Source organism: Staurois parvus, unplaced genomic scaffold (genome assembly GCF_062004578.1).
Source record: "Staurois parvus isolate SC_StPar_1 unplaced genomic scaffold, SC_StPar_1.0 ptg001352l, whole genome shotgun sequence".
Lineage (NCBI taxonomy): Eukaryota > Metazoa > Chordata > Amphibia > Anura > Ranidae > Staurois > Staurois parvus.
Genome location: NW_028319148.1, coordinates 803,513 through 829,371, shown reverse-complemented (window position 1 = coordinate 829,371; position 25,859 = coordinate 803,513). Strand labels below are relative to the sequence as shown.

Here is a 25,859-nt window from a genome sequence, read left to right as displayed (position 1 = left end):
ATCCAGGTCAGCTTCAGGTTTGAAATTTAAATTGGCCCCTGATAATTGTTAATCCATTCCTTTTTTTTTTTCGTTCCTGCAATTTATCCTTCATGTAGCAATTGTAGAAAATGTGCAAAAATGTGCAATGACGTTTACAAGATTTTTTTTTCCTTTAGTGTGCATATGCACTTAATTTACAGTAGCAATTGGCTTCCATAATTCCATCTGTACCTCTCAGTCTTTTGCTCCTTGCTCTCTCTGTCTAAGCCTTCCTGATCTCTCCCTTTCTGTATATGTATATATTTATCTGTTTATGCACTCTCTGTCCCTCCCTGCTCCCTCTCTCTGTCCCTCCCTGCTCCCTCTCTACCCCTCCCTGCTCCCTCTCTCTGTCCCTCCCTGCTCCCTCTCTCTGTCCCTCCCTGCTCCCTCTCTCTGTCCCTCCCTGCTCCCTCTCTCTGTCCCTCCCTGCTCCCTCTCTCTATCCCTCCCTGCTCCCTCTCTCTGTCCCTCCCTGCTCCCTCTCTACCCCTCCCTGCTCCCTCTCTCTGTCCCTCCCTGCTCCCTCTCTCTGTCCCTCCCTGCTCCCTCTCTACCCCTCCCTGCTCCCTCTCTCTGTCCCTCCCTGCTCCCTCTCTACCCCTCCCTGCTCCCTCTCTCTGTCCCTCCCTGCTCCCTCTCTCTGTCCCTCCCTGCTCCCTCTCTCTATCCCTCCCTGCTCCCTCTCTACCCCTCCCTGCTCCCTCTCTCTGTCCCTCCCTGCTCCCTCTCTCTGTCCCTCCCTGCTCCCTCTCTCTATCCCTCCCTGCTCCCTCTCTCTACCCCTCCCTGCTCCCTCTCTCTATACCTTCCTGCTCCCTCTCTCTGTCCCTCCCTGCTCCCTCTCTCTATCCCTCCCTGCTCCCTCTCTCTATACCTCCCTGCTCCCTCTCTCTATCCCTCCCTGCTCCCTCTCTCTGTCCCTCCCTGCTCCCTCTCTCTATCTCTCCCTGCTCTCACTTTCTATCCCTTCCTGCTCTCTTTCTCCTTTCCTATCTCCTATATTCCTTCCTGCTCTCTCTCTCTGTCCCTCCCTACTCTCTCTCTATCTCTTCTATCCCCCTTGCTCTCTGTATCCCTTCTTGCTCTCTCTTTATCTGTTTCTCCCTGCTCCCTTTCTCTATCCCTCTCTGCTTTCTCTCTCTTTCTTTGTCCCTTCCTGCTTTCTTTCCCTATCCCTCCCTGCTCTGTCAATCCCTGCTTTCACTTTCTCTATTTCAATACCTCCCTGTTCCTCCTTTTTATCCCTCCCTTCTCTCTCTCTCTCTCTCTCTCTCTCTATCCCTCACTGCTCTCTCTCTATCCCCTCTATCCTTCCCTGCACCCCCCCCCCCTCTCTCTCTCTCTCTTCCCTCTTTCTATCCATCTCTGCTCTCTATCCCTCCCTGCCTCCCTGCTCTCTCTATCCCTCCATGCTCTCTGTCTGTCTATCCTTCCCTGCTCTCTCTCTCTCTCTCTCTGTCCCTCCCTGTTCCCTCTTTCTATCCATCTCTGCTTTCTTTCTATCCCTCGCTGTTCCCTCTCTCTGCCCCTTCCTGTGCTCTCTCTATTCTTCCCTGCTCTCCCTATCACTTCCTACTCTCTCTCTCCATGTCCTTTCTCTCTCTCCCTCCTCTCTCTCCCCCGTCCTCCTCTCCCTCTCTCCCCATGCTCTCTCTCTCTCTCCCCCCTCCTCTCCCTCTCTCCCAATGCTCTCTCTCTCCCCCGTTCTCCTCTCCCTCTCTCCTCATGCTCTCTTTCTATCCCTCCTCTCTCTCCCCCGTTCTCCTCTCCCTCTCTCCTCATGCTCTCTTTCTATCCCTCCTCTCTCTCCCCCATTCTCCTCTCCCTCTCTCCACATGCTCTCTCTCTCTCCCCCATCTGCCCCTCTCTCTCTCTCCCTCCTCTCTCTCCCTCGTTCTCCTCTCCCTCTCTTCTCATGCCCTCTCCCTCCTCTCTCTCCCCTGTCCTCCTCCCCCTCTCTCCCCATGCGCTCTCTCCCTCCTCTCTCTTCCATGTCACCCTCTCTCTCTCTTCCGATGCTCTCTCTCTCCCTCCTCTCTCTCCCCCATCCTCCTCCCCCTCTCTCTCTCTCCTCCATTTTCCTCTCCCTTTCTCCCCATGCTCTCCCTCCTTCCTCTCTCTCCCATGTCACCCTCCTCCCTCTCTCCCAATGCTCTCTCTGTCCCCCATCCTCCTCTCCCTCTCTCCCCATGCTCTCTCTCTCCCTCTCTCTCTCCCTGGTCCTCCTCTCCCTCTCTCCCCATGCTCTCTCTCTCTCCTCGGTCCTCCTCTCCCTCTCTCCCCACGCTCTCTCCCTCCTGTCTCTCTCCCGTTCTCCTCTCCCTCTCTCCCCATGCTGTCTCTCCCCCCGTCCTCCTCTCCCTCTCTCCCCAAGCTCTCTCTCTCCCTCTCTCTCCTTCTCTCTCCATGCTCGCTCTCCCTCTCTCTCCCCCGTTCTCGCCTTCTCTCCCCATGCTCTCTCTCCATGCTCTCTCTCTTCATGTTCTCCTCTCCCTCTCTCCCCATGCTCTCTCTCCCTCTCTCTCCATGCTCTCTCTCTCCCCCGTTCTCCTTTCCCTCTCTTCCCATGCTCTCCCTCCCCCTCTCCCTCTCTCTCCCCATGCTCTCTCTCTCTCCATGCTCTCTCTCTCCCCTGTTCTCCTCTCCCTCTCTCCCCATGCTCACTCTCCCTCTCCCCGTTTCCCATCATTTTCTCTCTATCTCTCTCCCCCATTCTCTCCCTCTCTCCCCATGCTCTCTCTCTCCCCTGTTCTCCTCTCCCTCTCTCCCCATGCTCTCTCTCTCCCCCATCCTCCTCTCCCCATGCTCCCCCTCTCTCCCCATGCTCTCTCTCTCCCCAGTCCTCCCTCTCTCCCCCTTCCTCCTTTTCCCATGCTCTCCCTCTCTCCCCATGCTCTCTCTCTCCCCAGTCCTCCTCTCCCCATGCTCTCTCTCTCTCCCCCGTCCTCCTCTCCCCATGCTCTCTCCCTCCGTCCTCCTCTCCCCATGCTCTCTCTCTCCCTCCATCCTCCTCTCCCCATGCTCTCTCTCTCCCCCGTCCTCCTCTCCCCATGCTCTCTCTCTCCCTCCATCCTCCTCTCCCCATGTTCTCCCTCTCTCCCCATGCTCTCTCTCTCCCCAGTCCTCCTCTCCCCATGCTCTCTCTCTCTTCCCTCTTTCTATCCATCTCTGCTCTCTCTCTATCCCTCCCTGCCTCCCTGCTCTCTCTCTATTCCTCCATGCTCTCTGTCTGTCTATCCCTCCCTGCTCTCTCTCTCTCTGTCCCTCCCTGTTCCCTCTTTCTATCCATCTCTGCTTTCTTTCTATCCCTCCCTGTTCCCTCTCTCTGTCCCTTCCTGTGCTCTCTCTATTCTTCCCTGCTCTCCCTATCACTTCCTACTCTCTCTCTCCATGTTCTTTCTCTCTCTCCCTCCTCTCTCTCACCCGTCCTCCTCTCCCTCTCTCCCCATGCTCTCTCTCTCTCTCTCTCTCTCTCTCTCTCTCCCTTCTCTCCCTCTCTCCCAATGCTCTCTCTCTCCCCCGTTCTCATCTCCCTCTCTCATCATGCTCTCTTTCTATCCCTCCTCTCTCTCCCCCATTCTCCTCTCCCTCTCTCCACATGCTCGCTCTCTCTCACCCATCTGCCCCCTCTCTCTCTAAACATGCTCTCTCTCTCCCTCTCTTCTCATGCTCTCTCCCTCCTCTCTCTCCCCTGTCCTCCTCCCCCTCTCTCCCCATGCGCTCTCTCCCTCCTCTCTCTTCCATGTCCTCCTCTCTCTTCCAATGCTCTCTTTCTCCCTCCTCTCTCTCCCCCATCCTCCTCTCCCTCTCTCTCTTTCCTCCATTTTCCTCTCCCTCTCTCCCCATGCTCTCCCTCCTTCCTCTCTCTCCCATGTCATCCTCCTCCCTCTCTCCCAATGCTCTCTCTGTCTCCTTGCTCTCTCTCCCCCATCCTCCTCTCCCTCTCTCCCCATGCTCTCTCTCTCTCCCTCTATCTCTCCCTGGTCCTCCTCTCCCTCTCTCCCCATGCTCTCTCTCTCTCCTCAGTCCTCCTCTCCCTCTCTCCCCACGCTCTCTCCCTCCTGTCTCTCGCCCGTTCTCCTCTCCCTCTCTCCCCATGCTGTCTCTCCCCCCGTCCTCCTCTCCCTCTCTCCCCATGCTCTCTCTCTCCCTCCCTCTCTCTCCTTCTCTCTCCATGCTCGCTCTCCCTCTCTCTCCCCCGTTCTTGCCTTCTCTCCCCATGCTCTCTCTCCATGCTCTCTCTCTCCATGTTCTCCTCTCCCTCTCTCCCCATGCTCTCTCTCCCTCTCTCTCCATGCTCTCTCTCTCCCCCGTTCTCCTTTCCCTCTCTCCCCATGCTCTCCCTCTTTCTCTTACCCTCTCTCCCCATGCTCTCTCTCGCCATGCTCTCTCTCTCCCCTGTTCTCTCCCTCTCTCCCCATGCTCTCTCTCTCCCCCCATCCTCCTCTCCCCATGCTCTCCCTCTCTCCCCATGCTCTCTCTCTCCCCAGTCCTCCCTCTCTCCCCCTTCCTCCTTTTCCCATGCTCTCCCTCTCTCCCCATGCTCTCTCTCTCCCCAGTCCTCCTCTCCCCATGCTCTCTCTCTCCTCTGTTCTCCTCTCCCTCTCTCCCCATGCTCTCTCTCTCTCCCCCGTCTTCCTCTCCCCATGCTCTCTCTCTCCCCCATCCTCCTCTCCCCATGCTCTCTCTCTCCCCCATCCTCCTCTCCCCATGCTCTCTCTCTCCCCCATCCTCCTCTCCCCATGCTCTCTCTCTCCCCTGTTCTCCTCTCCCCTTCTCCCTCTAGCCTGCTTCCTTTTCTCTCCATCTGAATAGAACATAACGTAGAACATCTCAGTAAAATGTCCGTTACGGCCTGTACTGTACATCCTCTCCCATTCCTCTGCAGAAAAGACTATTATGTCATCAAATTTCAGGCCTCTTGCCGGAAAAGATTTTACCGTCTGATACATAAAAATGAGGCCGGGGCCAAGCGTCATAACAGCACCTGCAGCGTCCTCCAAATCAATTCCCTGGAAAAATGGTGAAAAAAAAAAAAGAAAGAAAATAGCAGAAGCAGGTTAAACCTCACATCATGGGGTTCACTGGCAGCCCCCCAACAAGAGAAGGGTTAAAAGAGGCTTGTGAGTTAGGAGGAAAGTTTGTATTGGGAGAGGCTGTAGCCGGGGAGGAGAGGCTGTAGCCGGGGAGGAGAGGCTGGTGAGTGAGATGGATGTGTAAAGAGATTTAATGCAGCACAGAGAAAACTGCAGAACCCACACTGCTACACCGAATTCTCTGACTCAGCATGTAGTGACGCAGAGAGAGAGAGAGATGGAGCTGGAGGAAAACAGGGAGACGGATGGACGGGGGACACAGCAGAGAAAATGACAGTTGATGGCCTGGAGAGAGAACAAGTGCCAGGAATAGGGGCCACAACTAATAAAAATAATAGACAATAGAGATATAAAAGGTAAAAATACAACAAAGAGAGAGGGAAGGTGGGAAATAAAATGGAGGATAAGAAATAAAAAATGAAAAGAAAAAGGAGAAAAAAAGAGGAAGCAGATAAAAAGAGTCGGCAGAATAAAAAATAAATATTTCATGGAAAGAGGAAAAACAAATAAAGAGAGAAAAAAACAGAAATACTGTCATCATGTGTTTTAAAAATAGATCTGAACTCGGGCACAAAAACGTTCATTCAAACTACGGACGCACCGCTACCCTTTTATATCGCCGATACTTTGCGGTGCGATTTGCGTCCATACAAAAGGGCAATTCTTCCTCCCGCCTGCAGCAGACTGAATTGATCATCTCATCCTAGGAGGTCAAGAACAGCTTTTTAATGATAGATGGTGGAACATTTTCAGAAAATTAATTGAAGAATTTCTTCATGCAACTCACATGTGCGGTGCTCTCTGAAGAGCGATCGGCATTCAGATCGCTCTTCGGAGAGAGCATTTGACAGGTGGGGAGGAGGCGCTGTATCGCCTCCCCACCAGGGGCGGACTGACAACTCATGGGGCCCCCGGGCAATAGGGGATCATGGGGCCCCTGTGTCCTTGCCCAAACTCAAAAAAGCCTATGAAAAAGGTACCAGGGGCATCTCATGGGACCCCCTACTGACCCCAGGCCCTCGGGTGGTGCCCGAGTTTCCAAATGTCAGTCCACCCCTGGTCCCCACTGTCTGCTTTAACCCCTTGGACCCTGTAGACGTTACTACAAACACGCAGTTGTGGGGAACTTGCAGAGCAGTCCATTCTTCTCAGGACTCATGGCTAGGAGAGTACTGAGATCACAGTAGTAACATCACCAAATCTCCTGAGACTAGCAGTCAGAGATGGCAGAGCCCTAAAAACTCCATCATTTTTTTAAATAATTAACTGGTTCCCGCCTGGCCAATAGCAGATTGATGGCCAGGCGGGGCTTTCGTCCCTTCGGGTGGACATCATATGACATCCGCCGAGTCACGCCACTCGCGCACGGCAATCAGTGGTGGGCTGTGTCCTCTGGACACAGTGCACCACCAATCAGGGTAAAGAGCCAATGACATTGGCTCTGTACCATGTGATCAACTGTGTCCAATCACAGCTGATCACATGTAAACAAATGCCGGTTATTGACTTTTCTATTCCTCCGCGCTGTCACAACGTGATGAAAGGAAAGCTGATAACCAGCCTCCCTGTGACAGGGAACATTTACGCTGATAATCAGTGCCCATTGGTGCAGCATATCAGTGCCCATCAGTGCAGATTATCAGTGCAGCCCCATCAGGCCAATCCCTGTTTATCAGTGCAGGATATCAATGCCCATCAGTGCAGCATATCTGTATCACCTATCAGTGCAGTCTCATCAGTGCCTCTTCATCAGTGCCCATCAGTGCCACCTCATCAGTGCCCATCAATGCAGCCTATCAGTGCCCATCAGTGCAGCCTCATCAGTGCCCATCAATGCAGCCTATCAGTGCCCATCAGTGCAGCCTCATCAGTGTCCAATCACAGCTGATCACATGTAAACAAATGCCGGTTGTCGACTTTTCTATTCCTCCACGTTGTCAAACGTGGGAACATTTACGCTGATAATCAGTGCCCATCGGTGCAGCATATCAGTGTCCATCAGTGCAGAATATCAGTGCAGCCCCATCAGGCCAATCCCTGTTTATCAGTGCAGCATATCAATGCCCATCAGTGCAACATTTCAGTGTCACCTATCAGTGCCAGTCAGTGCAGCCTCATCAGTGCCTGTTCATCAATGCAGCCTCATCAGTGCCTCTTCATCAGTGCCCATCAGTGCAGCTTATCACTGCCCATCAGTGACACCTCATCTGTGCCCATCAATGTAGCCTATCAGTGCCACCTCATCAGTGCAGCCTCATCAGTACCCAGGATTGTAGCCCATCAGTGCCCACCAGTGCAGCCTCAACAGTGCCCAGCAATGTAGCCTATCAGTGGCCACCAGTGCAGCCTCATCAGTGCCACCTCATCAGTGCCCATCAGTGCTACCTCATCTGTGCCAGTCAGTGCAGCCTCATCAGTGCCCATCAATGCAGCCTATCAGTGCCCACCAGTGCAGCCTCATCAGTGCCCATCAGTGCTAGCTCATCTGTACTAGTCAGTACAGCCTTATCAGTGCCCATCAATGCAGCCTATCAGTGCCCATCAGTGCAGCCTCATCATATTAAGAAAGAAAATGTGCTTATTTGCACTTTTTTAAACAGAAACTAAGAAAATGTTTTTTTTTTTTAAAGATTTGGTCTTTTTTGGTTTGTTTAGCAAAAAAATAAAAAACCCAGAGGTGATTAAATACCACCAAAAGAAAGTTCTATCTGTCTCTAATCTGATACAAAATTCATATGGGTACAGTGTTGCATGACCGCACAATTGTCATTCAAAGTGCGTCAGTGCTGAAAGCTGAAAATTGGCCTGGGCAGGAGGGGGATGGAAGTGCCCGATATTGAAGGGGCTAAATAGTCAACAGCTACATATACTGTAGCTACTGACTTTCAAGAGACAGACATTCACCAGCCTGGGAGACCAGAGCTGTCTTCACCAAGGCCACTTCTCCTTAGATCCCAAGGACCGCCATCTTGGATGTGGGAGGAGTCTGTGATTGTCACAGCTGGCTTCCTCTGCGTATGCGTGCGATTGTGCTGTGCTGTCAGATTAGCTCTCCAGCCTCCTGGGATGTGTGAAATGTCCCAGAAGGTTGTGGGTGGGTGGGCCAAGTTTAGTAATTTTAGGCTACGTTCATTAGTGGGTCAAACTGACATTCGTTTTTTGACAGCAGTGATGGAAAAATTCAAAGGGGCAGGATGGAAAATATTTTTAACAGTGTATGTTGTTTTCATTCGTGAAAGTCCAGTCATTCCAAAATCAAATGTTAAAAGCAAACTAAATTTTGAAGTACTTTCCGACAATATGCATCAAATCTTAGAATTAGAATTTTCTAAAGAATGTTCGTGCAAATATACGCATGTGTAGCGCTACCCCCGTAGGGGCCACTTGATAATGCTTGTCCCCAGTGGTTGCCTGACCTTGCAAACCTCCCGACACCTCTGACATTCTAGGTTCAGACATATTTCAATAGGATATAATATTGCAAGAGACACAATTCTTTAGTAACATCTCTATATTAGACTTTTTCAAAACAGTAGGATACGGGAATAATGGGTTTGGGATATACAACCCCAGTTAATGTATAAAAGCAGCACTCTGGTAAAACAGAAATAATCATTTAACAACGTTTAACATATTATACAGTTATGAGTAGTAAGCTTCAACTACTTAATTGCTACACCAGCAGCAACAGGGGGAAAAAAAGACTTATTGACTCATCAGCTCCCTCCGTGCCACTGGATAGATAGAGAGAGAGATAGATAGAGAGAGACAGAAAGAAAGAAAGAAAGAAAGAAAGAAAGAAAGAAAGAAAGAAAGAAAGAAAGAAAGAAAGAAAGAAAGAAAGAAAGAAATACCCTAAATTGAATAACAATGACCTTAGAAGAGAAAAAGTCTCTTTAACTAGAGATTGAAACCTGAGTCCTGTGATGTTTAAAATTCTTGATATGGTGGTATCCGCTGTCTTCTGCTAGCAATGGTGGGGCCCATAAGCATTAGTGAAAAATGGTAATTGAATGAAGTTACACAGATAAGCCGTGGTACTGCTCAAAGCAAAGTTCTCCTGGTAACTTTCTGCATGCAGTGTTTCTAATATGATGACAGAAAGAGGTTGGGCATCTGCCTACTCGCCAATCCTATGGATAGCACAGCCCCTTAGGAACAAGAGTTCCTGCACAGGCTCTTGGCTGTTTGCAGGGATGTGCAGAGTTACCGCCTGGTGCCATGTCAGTGTGGCGAGTAGAGATGTCTATCTGAAGACTGGACAGTGGCAGTCCAGATGCAGAGAAGCTGATGTGAGAACGGCAGTCCCCATGTGTTCAGCGCTGAATTTCATGCCAAGAGAGTGAGTCAGTCCCTTGCTGTATAATATATCCGCTGTCTCAGCAGTTTTCTCATTCTCCAACTCTCTGGTAGTTGTAGTTCCATCAGCACTCAGGATACAGGATGTATTGGCTGTAGGACTACAGGTCCCAAGATCCTTGGCTGTCAGAAAAACTGAATTCACTCTGCTAACTGGAAGAGATGTAGCAGTACCAGTACTGGGCACTAGGGGGGAAAAGGATTAACCAAAGTCTCATCTGTAAATGTCCCTGAGCCCTGGTTGACACTGATGCGGTGCAGAATTTGCAGCGGTTTCTGTGCGAATTCCACACCGCATCAGAATCGCAATCCATTCATGTGAACCCCTGCGGGTGTGTATGTTAACAACACACCGAGATCCATTCGCAAAACGCGGTGCGATGTGCAGAATCAGATTGCATGGGTGAGAATACCTATGCCAGGGGTCTCCAAACTTTCTAAACAAAGGGCCAGTTTACTGTCCTTCAGACTGTAGGGGGGGCCGGTGTGTGGCCAGCGGGAGTTAAAATTGCCCTGGTGTCAATGGGAGTAAACAATGCATCTTTGGTATTAGGGGGAGGAATAGTGCCCCATTGCTGGTGTCAGTGGGAGGAATAGTGCCCCATCATTGGTATCAGTGGGAGGAATAGTGCCCCATTGCTGGTGTCAGTGGGAGGAATAGTGCCCCATCGTTGGTGTCAGTGGGAGGAATAGTGCCCCATCGTTGGTATCAGTGGGAGGAATAGTGCCCCATCATTGGTATCAGTGGGAGGAATAGTGCCCCATCATTGGTGTCAGTGGGAGGAATAGTGCCCCATCATTGGTATCAGTGGGAGGAATAGTGCCCCATCATTGGTATCAGTGGGAGGAATAGTGCCCCATCATTGGTATCAGTGGGAGGAATAGCGTCCCATCATTGGTGTCAGTGGGAGGAATAGTGCCCCATTGCTGGTGTCAGTGGGAGGAATAGTGCCCCATCATTGGTGTCAGTGGGAGGAATAGTGCCCCATCATTGGTATCAGTGAGAGGAATAGTGCCCAATTGCTGGTGTCAGTGGGAGGAATAGTGCCCTATCGTTGGTGTCAGTTTGAGTGCATCATCATTGGTGTCAGTGGGAGGAATAGTGCCCTGTTGTTGGTGTCAGTGGGAGAAATAGGACCCCATGGTTGGTGTCAATGAGCCCCACTGCTGATGTCAGTAGCAGGAATTATGCCTCATTGTTGGTGCCAGTGGGAGGAATAGTGCCTTGTATCAGTGGAAGGAAAGGTGCCTCAAGGGCCGGATAAAGGCAAGCAAAGGGCCGCATCTGGCCCCGGGCCGCAATTTGGAGACTAATGACCTATGCGATCCGATTCTAGTGCAGACCAAAAAAAGCGTCCTGCACCATACAAAATTTATGGCTCAAATCGCACCGCACAGAATTCGCATGTGATTTACACAGGAATGCGGTGCGGTTTCTGTGCGCATCATGTGCCATATGCCGCACCGCACAAGTGTGAACCCGGGCTGAATGGCATAATGGTATAGCCGGTACCTGGCTACTTACTGTATATATGAATGTTTGTTTGAAAATCTACTAATGTATGGCCAGCTTTGGATCTCACCCTGCAGATATTTAAATATGAGCCTCAAGGTACAGGAGTGCCTAGGCCAGGGGCGGACTGACAACTCATGGGGCCCCCGGGCAATAGGGGATCATGGGGCCCCTGTGTCCTTGCCCAAACTCAAAAAAGCCTATAAAAAAGGTACCAGGGGCATCTCATGGGGCCCCCTACTGACCCTGAGTTTCCAAATGGTCAGTCCGCCCCTGCTGCACCCCCACATCAGACAGGCTAGATCCGGCCCTGCTCTGACTTGTTATCGGCCCCTGGATTGGAACACATTAGAGTATTGGTGTCATGGGTGAAAGGTGTTATAAGGCTCCATGCACACTAGTGTTTTTTTAAGTTCCTAGAAGCTCCACAAGTTTGGCAGTTTTGGTAAATGATGGTGCAGAGCAGGGGCGGACTGACAACTCATGGGCAATAAGGGATCATGGGGCCCCTGTGTCCTCACCCACACCCAAAAAAGCCTATGAAAAAGCCAATGAAAGGTAGCGCCCGAGTTTCCAAATGGTCAGTCCGCCCCTGGCCTAGGCACATAAAGTGTATTTTTGACATTTCTTATGTGCCCTGTAACGTAGAAAATTTGTATTTTTTTTAATTTGAATCCAATTTAAGGTATAAAAAGAGTCTAAATCTTACAAAATTGCTAATAGAAAGAATTGAGAAGAAAAAGCAAAAGACAAAAAACATGAATTGAAGAACAGAAGGTAGAGAAATGCAAAATCAGAACAAAAGCTCATGAATGCCAAAGGCGGCACGCAGGATGGAGAAGTAAGAAACGACGGAGGAGATAAGGAAATGCAAATTAGAAAACGTCAACTATAAAAAAAAAAACACGACTGTGACACAGAGGAACATTTCTTCTTTTCTTTATGCAGCAAATTTCCTGCGCTTGACAAAGCCAAGTGACATCAAAGAAATGTCTCATGTATTTGGGAAAGGCCCTGTCAGCAATAAATATATAAAAGAACTTGTGTTATACCTACAGGAAAAGCATGACACCTCAAGAAGCAATACAAACACACTTTGCTAACTTTGTCACCGCCATCATCTACTGAGAGTCACAATGGCGCCACTGGGATGGGGCCAATGAGAAGAAGGACTGCTCCTGTGCATGGGTGGACGAGGTTGTGGCCTAGGGCAGCAGAGGTGCCAGTGGTGGTACAGAGCTTCCCATAAATATGCCGAAAGTCCATTCACACCAGCATTTAACTCGAACATATTGTGTTGCGTGTTAACGAAGGTGGCACCAAGGCAGCTCATTCATTTGAAAGGGGTGCCCGTAGCGAAAGAAAGAACGAGAAGAATAGATCAGGGCAGACATGACTAGGTGAAGAGGGAGAAAAGACAGGAAAGGGTTAAGTCAAAGTGGAAGGGTTAAAAAAAAGATAGTAAGGTTACTTGACTGGGGTTAGTAGGTTTGGGTGGGATCATCCTGAATCTTGGGGGAGTGCCTGGTTTGGTCGGACGAGCCAGTGCTGGTTAGCAGCTGAAGAGAGAAGTTCCCGCCCGCCCTCCCCTGGGGTGTTTGTTCTGTTTGGCTTGTTTAGTTTGGTGGCAGTTGTTATTCTTGGTAGGTTGTTAATGGTTTGTGATGATAAGTGTATGGTTGGGACCAGGGATGGACTGACCATTTGGAAACTCGGGCACTGCCCGAGGGCCCGGGGTCAGTACGAGGCCCCATGAGATGACCCTGGTACCTTTTTCATAGGCTTTTTTGAGTTTGGGCAAGGACACAGGGGCCCCATGATCCCCTATTGCCCAGGGGCCCCATGAGTTGTCAGTCCGCCCCTGGTTGGGACCCATCGGTGGTATGGTGTGCCAGGGTAAATTCCAGTTAACGGAGGTTTAACTGGATGGTGGAGGTCTACACTGCGGAAGGTGTGTCCTTGTCTCCGAGTCGGTGCATTGTGGCTGGAGGCCTAGTAGGAACATTAACCACCTCCTGCCCGCTATATAGTAATATGACGGACGCAAGGTGGTTCTCTCGTTCTGGGAGGACATCATATGATGTCCTCCCATTCTCACTGCGCATGCGCGGCTCAGGGAGCACGCAGCGTGGCGATCAATGGTGCGCTGTGTCCCTCGGACACAGCGGATCACCGATCACAGAAAGAGCCGAAGATGTCGGCTCGGTCATGTGATCAGCTGTGTCCAATCACAGCTGATCACATGTAAACAGGGAAATGCCGGTTATCGGCATTTCTCTCCTCTCGAGCTGTCATGCTGACAGAGGAGAGGAGAGCCAGTAATCGGCTTTCCGCGGAGGGGACATGTACACTAATCATCAGGGCACTGATGATCAGTGTGCCCTGATGATCAGTGTAGCCCCATCAGTGTCACCTGTCAGTGTCATCAGTGCCAGTGCCCATCAGTGCCACATCAATGCCACATATCAGTGCCTACCAGTGCACATCAATGCCACATATCAGTGCCCATCTGAGCTGCCTTTCAGTGTCACCCATCAGTGCCAGACAGTGCCACCTATCAATGCCAATCAGTGCCACCTATCAGTGCCAGTCAGCGCCGCCTATCAGTGCCAGTCAGTGCCCCCTATCAGTGCCAGTCAGTGTCCCCTATCAGTGCCAGTCAGTGCCGCCTATCAGTGCCGCCTATCAGTGCCCATCAGTGATGCCTGTCAATGCCCGTCAGTGCCTCCTCATCAGTGCCCATCAGTGCCTCCTATCAGTGTCCATCAGTGCAGCCTATCAGTGTCCATCAGTGCAGCCTATCAGTACCCATCACTGCAGCCTCATTAGCGCACATCAGTGAAGGAGAAAAATTACTTATTTACAAAATTTTATAACACAAACTAAGAAAAAACTTTTTTTTTTTCAAAATTTTCAGTGGTTTTTGGTTTGTTTAAGAAAAAATAAAACACCCAGAGGTGATTAAATACCACCAAAATAAAGCTCTGTCTGTCACAAAAAAATTATAAAAATGTCATATGGGTACAGTGTTGCATGACCGCGCAATTGTCATTCAAAGTGTGACAGCACTGAAAGCTGGAAATTGGCCTGGGCAGGAAGGGGGTATAAGTGCCCTGTAGGCAAGGGGTTAAGGTGAAGGTTCCGCAGGGGGAGATCAATATTGTTTTGGGTGCCTGCCTAGACCAACAACTCATTCCCTAAGTTTTTGGAGGTTTCTGTTTTAAGGAATGTTTTCTGTATATTTAAGTTAAATTGTTAATAAAAGGCCGTGAAGGCCATTTTACGCCAACAAAGTGTGGTCTCCTTTTATTGGTGGAGGGAGTGTTGGGAAATGGGGGTTTTTTTTGGAAGTTGGGTAAGTATGTTTTTGAGGGTGTTAGTATTTGACAACACATCTCTTCTACACTAGTCATGGGCTGCCTAATGCACCCCTATGGACTATGGACTGCAGCAAGGTTTTCTAACATAGGGCTTGTAGGGTTCTATGTTTACAAAGAAAGAGTGAGCAAAGAGTCTCCTTCAAGGTCTCCAAGTCTCAGAATATCTAGTTTGACTATAATGTCTAATCTTGTTAGTGGGGTACCAAGGCCAGCCAGTCAACTGGAGCAGGAAAGTGGCTCAAGACAGTTGACCTGGAGAGCAGACACGTTTGAGAAAAAGTATATAGGCCTCTGCCATGGCTCCAGTTCCATAGACCACGAAGAACTAGAACTCAAATAATAACTGGTTAAACCAGAACCTCAAATTGTGTGGATACAATAGGGGAGCTGTCCTCAATGCCACCCTAATTGCCTCAAAATTCATAAGTGGGTAACAAAAACGGTCAGCTTTAACCGTCATGTCTTTGCTTAACCCCTTCACGCTGGCGCCTTCCGGCCCTTTAAGGGTTCCAGATGCCGGGAGGCAGGGCGGAGTTTAGGGACATGTGACGCGCCCTCACGGCGGTCACATGATTGGGAAAGGCCCCGATCGAAAGAGGAGATCGGGACCTTTCCGTGAGTACCAGACATGTGTGCTGGGAGTGCGCAGGGCGCGCGCTCTCAGCACATATGTCCTTTTTTAATAGACTGCAACTGTGCGGCCCAGACGCCAGGAGGCGTGAAGAGGTTAAGCAGCTCAAGACACATTTGACAAATGGCAAAGGCAGACAGACTACAGCAACATCATAAACAGGACTTGGTACAGGGTCTATAACCCTTTCTCTGACAGAGCCATTTTTACTTTTTTTCTGCACACATGTGTAAAAAATTATTTTAGGCCTGAAGATTACACAAAACCCTCAAACATTATATACTTTCTGAAAGCAGACACACTAAAGAAAAAATCAGTGGTAGTTGCAATTTTTTTATGTCACATGATATTACCTCAATGGTTTTTCAGTAAAAAACACACTAAAGTGAATTTTAGGGCAATCAAATGCAATAAATGACCCAAATTCTTGGTAAAATATTGTAGACATATATGTGGCATATATGGCACAACATGGGCAGCGCAGTGGCTAAATGGTTAAATTGTTACACCCAACTACATAAAACTTAAAAAACATTTTTTTTTGCTTAACTTTTTTTTTCATCACATAGGGACAGAAAGAAGGGTAGGAGAGCAGCCGGTACCCACCATGTCAGCCCCAGGCCTGCAGATGGGCAAGTGGATCCCAGAATATATGGGGGGGTGCCAGTATTGGGGGTGTGTGGAAGCAATCGGGCAGCAGCGCAGCCACCTGACAAGCAGAAGTCTGCTTGTTAGTTGTAGACACAATCCCAGTGGCTGCAGCCACTGGATGGGGTATAACAGGGGTGGACTGACCATTTGGAAACTTGGGCACTGCCCGGGGTCAGTAGGGGGCCCCATGAGATGCCCCTGATACTTTTTTCAAAGGCTTTTTTGGGTTTGGGCAAGGACACAAGGGCCCCTTTATCCCCTATTGCCCGGGGGCCCCATGAGTTGTCAGTCCGCCCCTGGTGTATAAAACCCCCTGCTGTCAGGTCCTTATGAAAAACGGACCTGGCAGCAAAAGGGTTAAAGGACATCTAATGTGGCCCTATTGTAAATGGCCTAGTTGTAAACATTCTGATAATGTGTTGAGGAGTAAGCATCTGTCTGATGGGGGGGGGGTAGTGACCTATTTTGACCAAAATGTGAACACGCATAGCCAATGTCTTTGCATATTCTCTGATTTCTGCTGTAAGGAAGTTACCTTCATAGGAAGGTTAGCTAACAAACATGTGTGTGTTACAAGGTCCAGAAGACGTAGTGGAAATATACTTACATTTGGTCTCTAACAAATCATATGTTTATTCTGCTAAAAAATACGCTGGTTGTCTGATTGTGAAACCATGTCTGATGAAAATGTAAATGTATCTAGTATTGTTGGAAATAGGAATGCGTCTGCTGAGCATAATAAAACACTTTTCAACATGCCTCCACCACAAACCAGACCAATGATTCAGTGGTATCATTTCTGTGATACCCAATTCGCAGTCAAGAAAAAATGCTCCATTTGGCAGCTGAAGCTCTCCTCAAAACTACCAAGAATAATGAGAGTCACTTTCTGAGGGCCATTGACTCTGATATACACTATATTGCCAAAGGTATTGGTCGGCCGGCCTTTACACACACTTAAACTTTAATGCCCCCCCAGTCTTAGTCCGTAGGGTTCAGTATTGAGTTGGCCCCGCCCTTTGCAGCTATAACAGCTTCAACTCTTCTGGGAAGGTCGTCCACAAGGATTGGGAGGGTGTCTATGGGAAGGTTGGACCATTCTTCCAGAAGTTCATTTGTGAGGTCAGGCACTGATGTTGGACAAGAAGGCCTGGCTCGTAGTCTCCGCTCTAATTCATCCCAAAGGTGTTCTATGGGGTTGAGGTCAGGACTCTGTGCAGGCCAGTCAAGTTCCTTCAACCCAAACTCTCTCATCCATGTCTTTATGGACCTTGCTTTGTGCACTGGTGAGCATTCATGTTGTAACAGGAAGGGGCCATCCCCAAACTGTTCCCACAAAGTTGGGAGCATGAAATTGTCCAAAATGTCTTGGTATGCTGATGCCTTAAGAGTTCCCTTCACTGGAACTAGGGGGCCAACCCAACCCTTGAAAAACAACCGCACACCATAATCCCCCTTCCACCAAACTTTACACTTGGCACAATGCAGTCAGACAAGTACTGTTCTCCTGGCAACCGCTAAACCCAGACACAGCCATCGGTTTGCCAGACAGAGAAGAGTGAATCATCACTCCAGAGAAGACGTCTCCACTGACCTAGAGTCCAGTGGCGGCGTGCTTTATACCACGGCATCCAACACTTTGCATTGCACTTGGTGATGGAAGGCTTGGATGCAGCTGCTCGGCCATGGAAACTCATTCCATGAATCTCTCTATGCACTGTTGTTGTGCTAATCTGAAGGCCACATGAAGTTTGGAGGTCTTTAGCTATTGACTCTGCAGACAGTTGGCGACATCTGCGCACTGTGCGCTTCAGCATGCGATGACCCCGCTCTGTCATATAATGTGGCCTACCACTTGATGGCTGAGTTGCTGTTGTTCCCAGTTGCTTCCACTTTGTTATAATCCCACTAACAGTTGAGCGTGGAATATTTAGTAGTCAGGAAATGTCACGGATGGACTTATTGCCCAGGTGACAACCTATCACGGGACCACGCTTGGAGTCACTGAGCTCCTGAGAGTGACCCATTCTTTCACCAATGTTTGTAGAAGCAGTCTGCATACATAGGGGCTTGATTGTATACACCTGTGGCCATGGAGGGGATTGGAACACCTGAATCACATGATTTGGAGGGCTGGCCCATGACTTTCGGGAATATAGTGTATCTGGAGGGGATCTGAATTCTGCAAAAAACAAAAACCAGACTTTTCTCAAGTATTTCTAACTTTCAAAGCCTTTTATGTTACTGTTGCTTATGCATATTTAGTAATATCATTTTATTTTCATTAAAACAATTTCTTAAATCATTAAGCTGAGTCTCTGGATACTAGAAATAAAAACATTTGTGCCTAGATTGTTGTTCTGCGAACAGGAAAATCTCAGTTCAGAGTGAGCCATGGTGACAAAACTACTTTCGCTTAAAATTGACTTTTAAAAATGTTAAATAAAGGTTAGTTCATTGAGAGCATCAGAAGTATTTAGATGAAACCATGTCTGAAGAAGGAAACTAAGGGGTACATTTATAAAGCAGTTAATGTAACTTTCACCAAACATTCACTGGTGATTAGTCATTTACTGGGGTCAATTCACAAAAAGTTAAATACTGCATGAATTTTTTTGGCAAAATAACTCATGCGGTATTTATCTCAGTAGTCAAATCATAGTTACATAGTTAGTCTGGCTGAAAAAAGACAAAAGTCCATCCAGTTCAACCATAGAAAAAAAGTTATAACCCTTATAACTCTAAAAAAGTTATAACAGTTGATCCAGAGGAATTTATTTATTTATTTATTTATTTTTATATATATAGCGCCATTAATTTACGCAGCACTTTACATATATATTATCCATTCACATCAGTCCCTAACCCTCAAGGGGCGTACAATCTAATTCATGTAATAAGATGCATAATGCATGTGTTTCCTTTTTTTTTTTTTTTTTTTTGTACGTAACACCTAGTTTAGTCTTTGTCTGATTTGTTATTTTATCACAGGGCAGAAAAAAATATTGTCCCCTTCATGATTTATACAAGAGCCTTTAGTATGGATTTTAAGGGGGTCCTCCCAAATAACATACCACACTCTTATCCGATCATGAAGCCTGACTGACAGAAAAGGGAGGAACGAGCTTGCACCCCCCTCTTGGCCACATGCCATCAATATAGGCAATCTATAGTGCTCAGCATAAATGAGTCCACCCCAACAGATTTGTCATAAACAATATATCAACTGACTTAAACAAACAAACTCAAAGTCCCAAAGCAAAGTGTCCAAAATCTCAAATAAAAACCCAAAAATGTCCAAATCTTGATGAATAGGTGCTCACTACTCCAAAATGAAGATAAATCTCAGACGTTCTTCATATACCTAAAAAAAAACAAAATCTAGACATAGTGTATTATCTTAGGTAACAAAAATAGTGCCACACGTGCAGCATGCAAAACACTATGGTGTCACAGCAATCGTGAAAAAGATACTCAGTAGATATCACTGCAAACCATATAAAAAATGCATAATTACCCTAAATAAAGTAATATCAGCATGTGATCAAACAATATGCATGGAATATCCTCAAACTGGCATCCTCTTGTTCAGCCACTTCCTTTGGACCTCACAAACAGACCAGGAATCAGTATGTGAATCAAAATAGTATATAAATTTTATTGTAGCCACTTACATTAAAAACTGGTAAAAACGGCTCCCTCTCCTGACGACAAGTGTATAACCACATTGTGGCATCAAATGGTCTCCCGATCACCGGGGAGTTACACCGCCACAATCCTTCCCACCACTGTCACTTCAGCTCTGGAAGAGCGCTAGGAGTACACCGCGAGTCCCAGGAACGCCAAAACACAAGCGTTCCAGAATCCAAAATAGCCGCCGCGGCACTTCCGGGAACGTCAATACGTCATGTGCCCTGGACGCGTTTCGTCACTTCCGGACTTTGTCAACAAAACAATTCAGCTCTGGAAGAGCGCTAGGAGTACACCGCGAGTCCCAGGAACGCCAAAACACAAGCGCTCCAGAATCCAAAATAGCCGTCGTGGCACTTCCGGGAACGTCAATACGTCACGTGCCCTGGACGCGTTTCGTAACTCCCGGACTTTGTCAACAAAGCTAAATTTTAGACAACAAAATCCTAATGAACAAAAATTCAACTCCAGGTGAGTCTGATTATTCATTAAATAGGTGTCCTGCAAACAGTTGATTATAAAAGGATGTTACTTAAAGTCGAGTTCCACCCAAAAGGGGAAGATCCGCTTTAATGCTTCATCCCCGCTCCCCATGAAGGATTGGCACCTTTTTGACAGGTACCCGCTCCCACTTCCGCTGTGATTGCCTAGGTCAGGGGTAGGCAACCTGCGGCTTCCAGCTGTTGCAGGACTACAAGTTCCTTCATGCCTCTGCAAGCAATTTTGCCGCAAGCTGTCACAGCTGGGTGCCCACACTAAAGATGCCAGCGCCAGGGAGAGAAGACGGCCGGTGAAACCAGCGGTGGTGAGGACACCACTGGACCGAGGGACAGGTAAGTGTCTGTATTTTAAAAGTCAGCAGCTACAGTTTTTGCAGCTGCTGAATTTTGTTTCAGCTGGAACTTCGCTTTAACAAAGGAAAAAACCCCTTCCCATCAGCAGTGGCACCACATGGAAGAGAAATGTCACAAGGCCTGAAAAAGAAAATAATTTCTTTACACAAGAAAGGTGAAGGCTACAAGAAGATCAGCAAAGCTTTACTTATCAGTCAGAATACTGGAGCAAAAGTGATACAAAAATTTAACAAAGAAGAACTGCAGCCATCTCACAGAGACAGCCAGGCCGTCCACGATAGTTAATACCTCGACAGGAGCGTTTTCTGACGAGAAGGGTTGAAGAAAATCGTGATGCAAGTTCACTGCAGTTAGCTAAAGAAGTAGAAAGCCAAACTGGGGTGATTGTTTCCCGTGACACTGCAGATGAATGGCATGCATGGTTATTGTCCACGAAGGAAGCCTCTCCTAAAGCCCATGCACAAAAAAGCCTGCCTAGAACTTGCCAGGGCTCATGCTCCAAAGGAAGAAGATTACTGGGACTCTATACTCTGGAGTGATGAGACCAAGATAAATGTTTTTTTGAACTGAAAGCTTCAAAACTGTATGGCGTCGCAAAGGTGAGGAGTGCAAAGAAAAATGCATGGTGCCTACAGTGAGACATGGTAGTGGCAGTGTCCTTCTCTGGGGCTGCATGAGTACTGCTGGTGTCGGGGAGCTGCATTTCATTGATGATATCAGGAATTCACGGATGTACTGCTCAGGGGCGGACTGACAACTCATGGGGCCCCCAGGCAATAGGGGATCATGGGGCCCCTGTGTCCTTGCCCAAACTCAAAAAAGCCTATGAAAAAGGTACCAAGGGCATCTCATGGGGCCCCTTACTGACCCCGTGCCCTCGGGCAGTGCCCGAATTTCCAAATGGTCAGTCCACCCCTGGTACTGCTCTATATTGAAAGAGAAGATGCTCCCATCACTCCGTGCCCTTGGTCGTCGTGTACTTTTCCAACATGACAATGATCCAAAACACACATCTAAGGCCAGCACTGGGGGACAGGGGTGCTTACATTTTTTAATTATTTATTTATATATTTTTTTTACAATGTTGCTTTTTTTTTTTAACACTTTTGTTGTTTTATATAAATATTCCCTGTGATAGCAATAGGCAGTGACAGGTATTTCTTATGGAGAGATCTGGGATCTATTAGACCCCAGATGTCTCCTCTGCCCTTAAAATCATCTGATCACACCAAGATCGTGAGCCCATTGGGGAAGTTAGGCGGTTAACATTCCCACTAACCAGTAATGCGAGGGGTTATTAATGCTGATGGCCACTAATCCCTGGTTCACATCTGTGCGAGTGGTGCCACTGCGGGACCCATAGAAATGCTTGCAGCCGCACCACCCACACAGAGGAATGCGGGACCCGAAGGCGGATGCCAATAATCCTAATGGCACGCCGCCCGCACTGGAAATCGCAACCGTACTGGGAACCTCGGTTCCCATGCGGGCTGAGATTTCAGAAGAAGTGCAGGGACTTCTTCCCTGCCTGTCCTGGGCTCTGGGAATGGGCTCTCGTGCCCACACAAATAGTGGCCCACATGACCGCACAGACGTGAACCAGGGCTAAAGCAGCTTTGTACAAATAAATGATTAACCGCATGGCTGATTGAGGGGGTTAATCAACATTCCCACTAGCCAGCAATGCGAGGGGTTCATGAACGCGGCCACTGGCCACTAATACAGCAATGACCAGTGGCAGTGTTAATTAACCCTATCACTTCCCTCAAGGGCAGGGGCGGACTGACCATTTGGAAACTCGGGCACTTCCCGAGGGCCCGGGGTCAGTAGGGGGCCCCATGAGATGCTCCTGGTACCTTTTTCATAGACTTTGAGTTTGGGCAAGGACACAGGGGCCCCATGATCCCCTATTGCCCGGGGGCCCCATGAGTTGTTAGTCCTCCCCTGCTCAAGGGGTTAATCATTTCTTTGTACAAAGCCGATACTATCTCCAGCTGCTGCATTCACACTTGTATTTACCTCCATCCCGCTCGGCGCCGCTCACTTTGCGACCTAGAAATGACATCAAGGCAGAGCAGCAGCGAGCGAGACTAACTCTTCTCCATCAGGCAGAGATGAGTCCACCTGACAGTAGTGCTGATTCTTTGTGCCCAACGCAGGAGCAGAGACAGCGCTCCAGATCTCTGGACTCCACTTCCACTCTGCCATAATGATGTATTATCTGGGCAGACTTTACCAGCAGTTAAAGGATAAGTTCATCTTTCCACAAAAAATAATAAATGCATTTTTTGCAGGTAAAAAAAATGTGCATTTAATATTTTTTTGTGTTAGGAGCCTGTAAAGCATTGCACCAGCGATCAGCACATCGCTGGTGCCATGCAGGTCTCCTGCAGACCTGTCAGTATATCTGCTTGCTTCTACATCCCGTACTTGCTGACAGGAAGAAATATGAACTAACACGGTGCTGTGGACTATTGAGGACTACAAGTTGACAGCCGCTAAGACTTTTGGGACTTGCAGTCCATTCATTTACAAACCACTGTGAATGACTGATGCGGCTGTGTAGGCGGAGCCCCCATGTGGCCGCGTTTTTTTAGAAATCTGACCGCTAGTATGGGGAACTTCTCCCCGTTCTTCTGTCACAGGGAGGGAGAAGGCAGTGGGTGGCAGCTGCAGGCTTGGGAACATGTTACGTGTTCCACCCTAGAAACAGGTGGAAACATGTAACATGTACCCAAAAGGTGAACTTATCCTTTAATAGTAGTCAATTCTGGTCACATTACGCCCCTCCCTTCCTATTAAACTGTAGCGCCTGGAGCTCCCGGACCTAATTCCTAGCATTAGACCTACAAATGAGAAATGTCACTATGAACAAGGACCATACAAAACCAACTCTGGAGGGACTTGACCATTTGGAAACTCGGGCACTGCTCGAGAGCCCGGAGTCAGTAGGGGGCCCCATGAGATGCCCCTGGTACCTTTTTCATAGGCTTTTTTGAGTGTGGGCAAGGACACAGGGGCCCCATGATCCCCTATTGCCCGGGGGCCCCATGAGTTGTCAGTCCGCCCCTGACTCACAACCCTTAAATTGTTATTCCAGCTAGAAGTCCAATGAACTATCCATTGCGTAGCAGAGCCCTCCATGAGGATGTTTATGGAGAAAATGCCAAACCAGTGGCAAATAAACACATTCGTATAATGGCCTTGTTGAATCCATGCCTTGAAGAATGAAGGCAGTTCTGAAGGCAAAAGGGGTCCAACCCGGTACTAGCAAAGTGGACCTAATAAAGTGGCTGGTGAGTGTATATAGCTTGTGCAGAGAGAGAGAGGGAGGCAATCTACCATTAGACCTACAAATGAGAAACGTCACTATGAGCAAGGACCATACAAAGCCAACTCTGGAGGGACTCAAACCCACAACCCTTGAATTGTTATACCAGCTAGAGGTCCAATGAACTATCTATTGCGACACAGATCCCTCAATGAGGACTTTTCTGGAGGACATACCAAACCAGTGGCAAGTAAACACATTCAAATAATGGCCTTGTTGAATCCATGCCACGAAGAATGAAGGCAGAAGGGGGTCCAACCCGGTACTAGCAAGGTGTACCTAATAAAGTGCCAGTGAGTGTATATAGCTTGTGCAGAGAGAGAGAGAGAGAGGGAGACATTCTAGCATTGGACCTACAAATGAGAAATGTCACTATGAACAAGGACCATACAATACCAACTCTGGAGGGACTTGAACCCACAACCCTTGAATTGTTATACCAGATAGAAGTCCAATGAACTATCCATTGAGTCACAGAGTCCTCCATGAGGACTTTTCTGGGGGAAATACCAAACCAGTGGCAAATAGACACATTCGAATAATGGCCTTGTTGAATCCACGCCTTGAAGAATGAAGGCAGTTCTGAAGGCAAAAGGGGGTCCAACCCGGTACTAGCAAGGTGTACCTAATAAAGTGGCTGGTGAGTGTATAGAGCTTGTGGAGAGAAAGAGAGAGAGAGAGAGAGTACATACACCTTCAAAGTAAAAGAAGATGACTTTGTAAGTGCCCTGGTCTGATGAGGTCACCTTGTTTCATGTCTATTTCATGTCTGCTCTTCCTTTGTGTTTGCTCTTCCTGTTAATGCTCTTTTTTTCAAGGTGTCATATGTGGTTAAAGCGAGAACGCAATCCATTAGGTTTGTTAGCGGGTTAATCGACGTTCCATTAGGTTCACTCAAGATTTGGCCATTCCCAGTTCAGCTTGTTTTCCATCAATGAAACTATTTACTTTCTTTCCATTAGTCTCTTCTAAGGGCAAGGCTGACATTTTTAAAGTGCACCTAACCTCAGAAGCCCCTTATATATCTTTCATGACTTTGTGAAACCTATAATGGGTGCAAGCCCCTTCCACTTCCAGTAACCCAAAACAGCTCTTTGTCATCCTTGGAAATTTAATGCAACCCTAGCTGGCCATAAAATTTGAAGTTGTGGCCAGGCTTTCTTTGAAGCAAACCTTGTAGTAAGCCGCAAGATCCACTATAATGGTCCAGGCCACCTCCCCATTTACAAATTGTCTTCTCTTAATGGGTTTACAATGTACCAATGTTAGATACTTGGTAAAATGTTAAATACTTACCTTACCCTCATCTTCAACATCGCTGCTGGATACAATGTCACCGTTCTCCTGCTCTGCATTTCTTGGAATCTTCCCTGGAAGAAGACACAACAATCCATTGCAAGAGCATCTACTTACAAGATTTCCACTGCTCTGTATTCCTGTCAGGAATGGACTTGCCAATAATGGTGGGACTCACCTGCCTTGTGGGCTGCAGTACCAGGGCTGGCCAGCGGGTGCTCTCAGCAATCAGAGACTCAACCCTGCAGTCAGCCAAACACCTGAAGCTGATTACGGAGGTGTATTTAAGGGATGGCCAGACCTGCAGTCTGTGCCTTGGTGTGTGTTTTTCCATGGGCCCCTGTATCTTGTTACGTGCATTCCTGTTCCTGCCTGACTGACTTGTTTCCGACCCTGCCTGATCCTGACCTCTGCTGACTTCTCCTGTTTGATCCCTGGCTTGTGACCCCGACCATTCTCTGCCTGACCCCCTGTACCTACCTGCCCGTTAGTTGCTGTACCCGGCTTGTGACCCTGACCATTCTTTGCCTGCTCCTCCTGTTCCTACCTGCCCGATTGTTATTGACCCGGCCTGCCTGTCTACGCTTGCATTGTATGTATTGTTATCTGTGGGTGGTTTGGTTTGGTTCGTTTGCACTGTGTTTATGTTTTAGTATTGCACTGCGTTTTGTGTTGTTAGTATTAATAAATTATATTGTTTCTAACATATCTGAAGCCTGCGTTTCCCTGCGTCAGTTCACATACCTCTGGTCATACCCGGAGCCCTGACAATTCCCCAGGGAGCGTGATGTCATCCTTGCCTAGGTGCCACAGAGAAAAGACGGGGGAATAAGTGTAAATTCTAAGTTTTGTACTCATAGGCACGATTTGTGAAGAGGAAGATGGGGTTGGTACAATGTAAGCTGACCTTCTATGGTCCACTTTAAAGGAGTTTAATTATTTTACCGAAATCCGCACTGTCTGCTTCAGTACTTCTCTCATGCTGAAATCTCTCTCTGGCACTCTTTTTCTCAAGGAATATAATTAATATCCAG

General features: G+C 48.1%; 1 protein-coding gene across 1 annotated transcript; it reads left to right on the top strand.

Moving 5' to 3' along the window:
• Positions 1-285: 285 nt before the first annotated feature.
• On the top strand, positions 286-23,429 carry LOC149436671 (uncharacterized; the record flags this gene model as incomplete). The annotated part of the gene is made up of 2 exons (XM_089661585.1): positions 286-940; positions 23,299-23,429. Coding segments are annotated over 2 exons (786 nt in total), but the record flags the coding sequence as incomplete, so codon positions are not given.
• Positions 23,430-25,859: the final 2,430 nt, after the last annotated feature.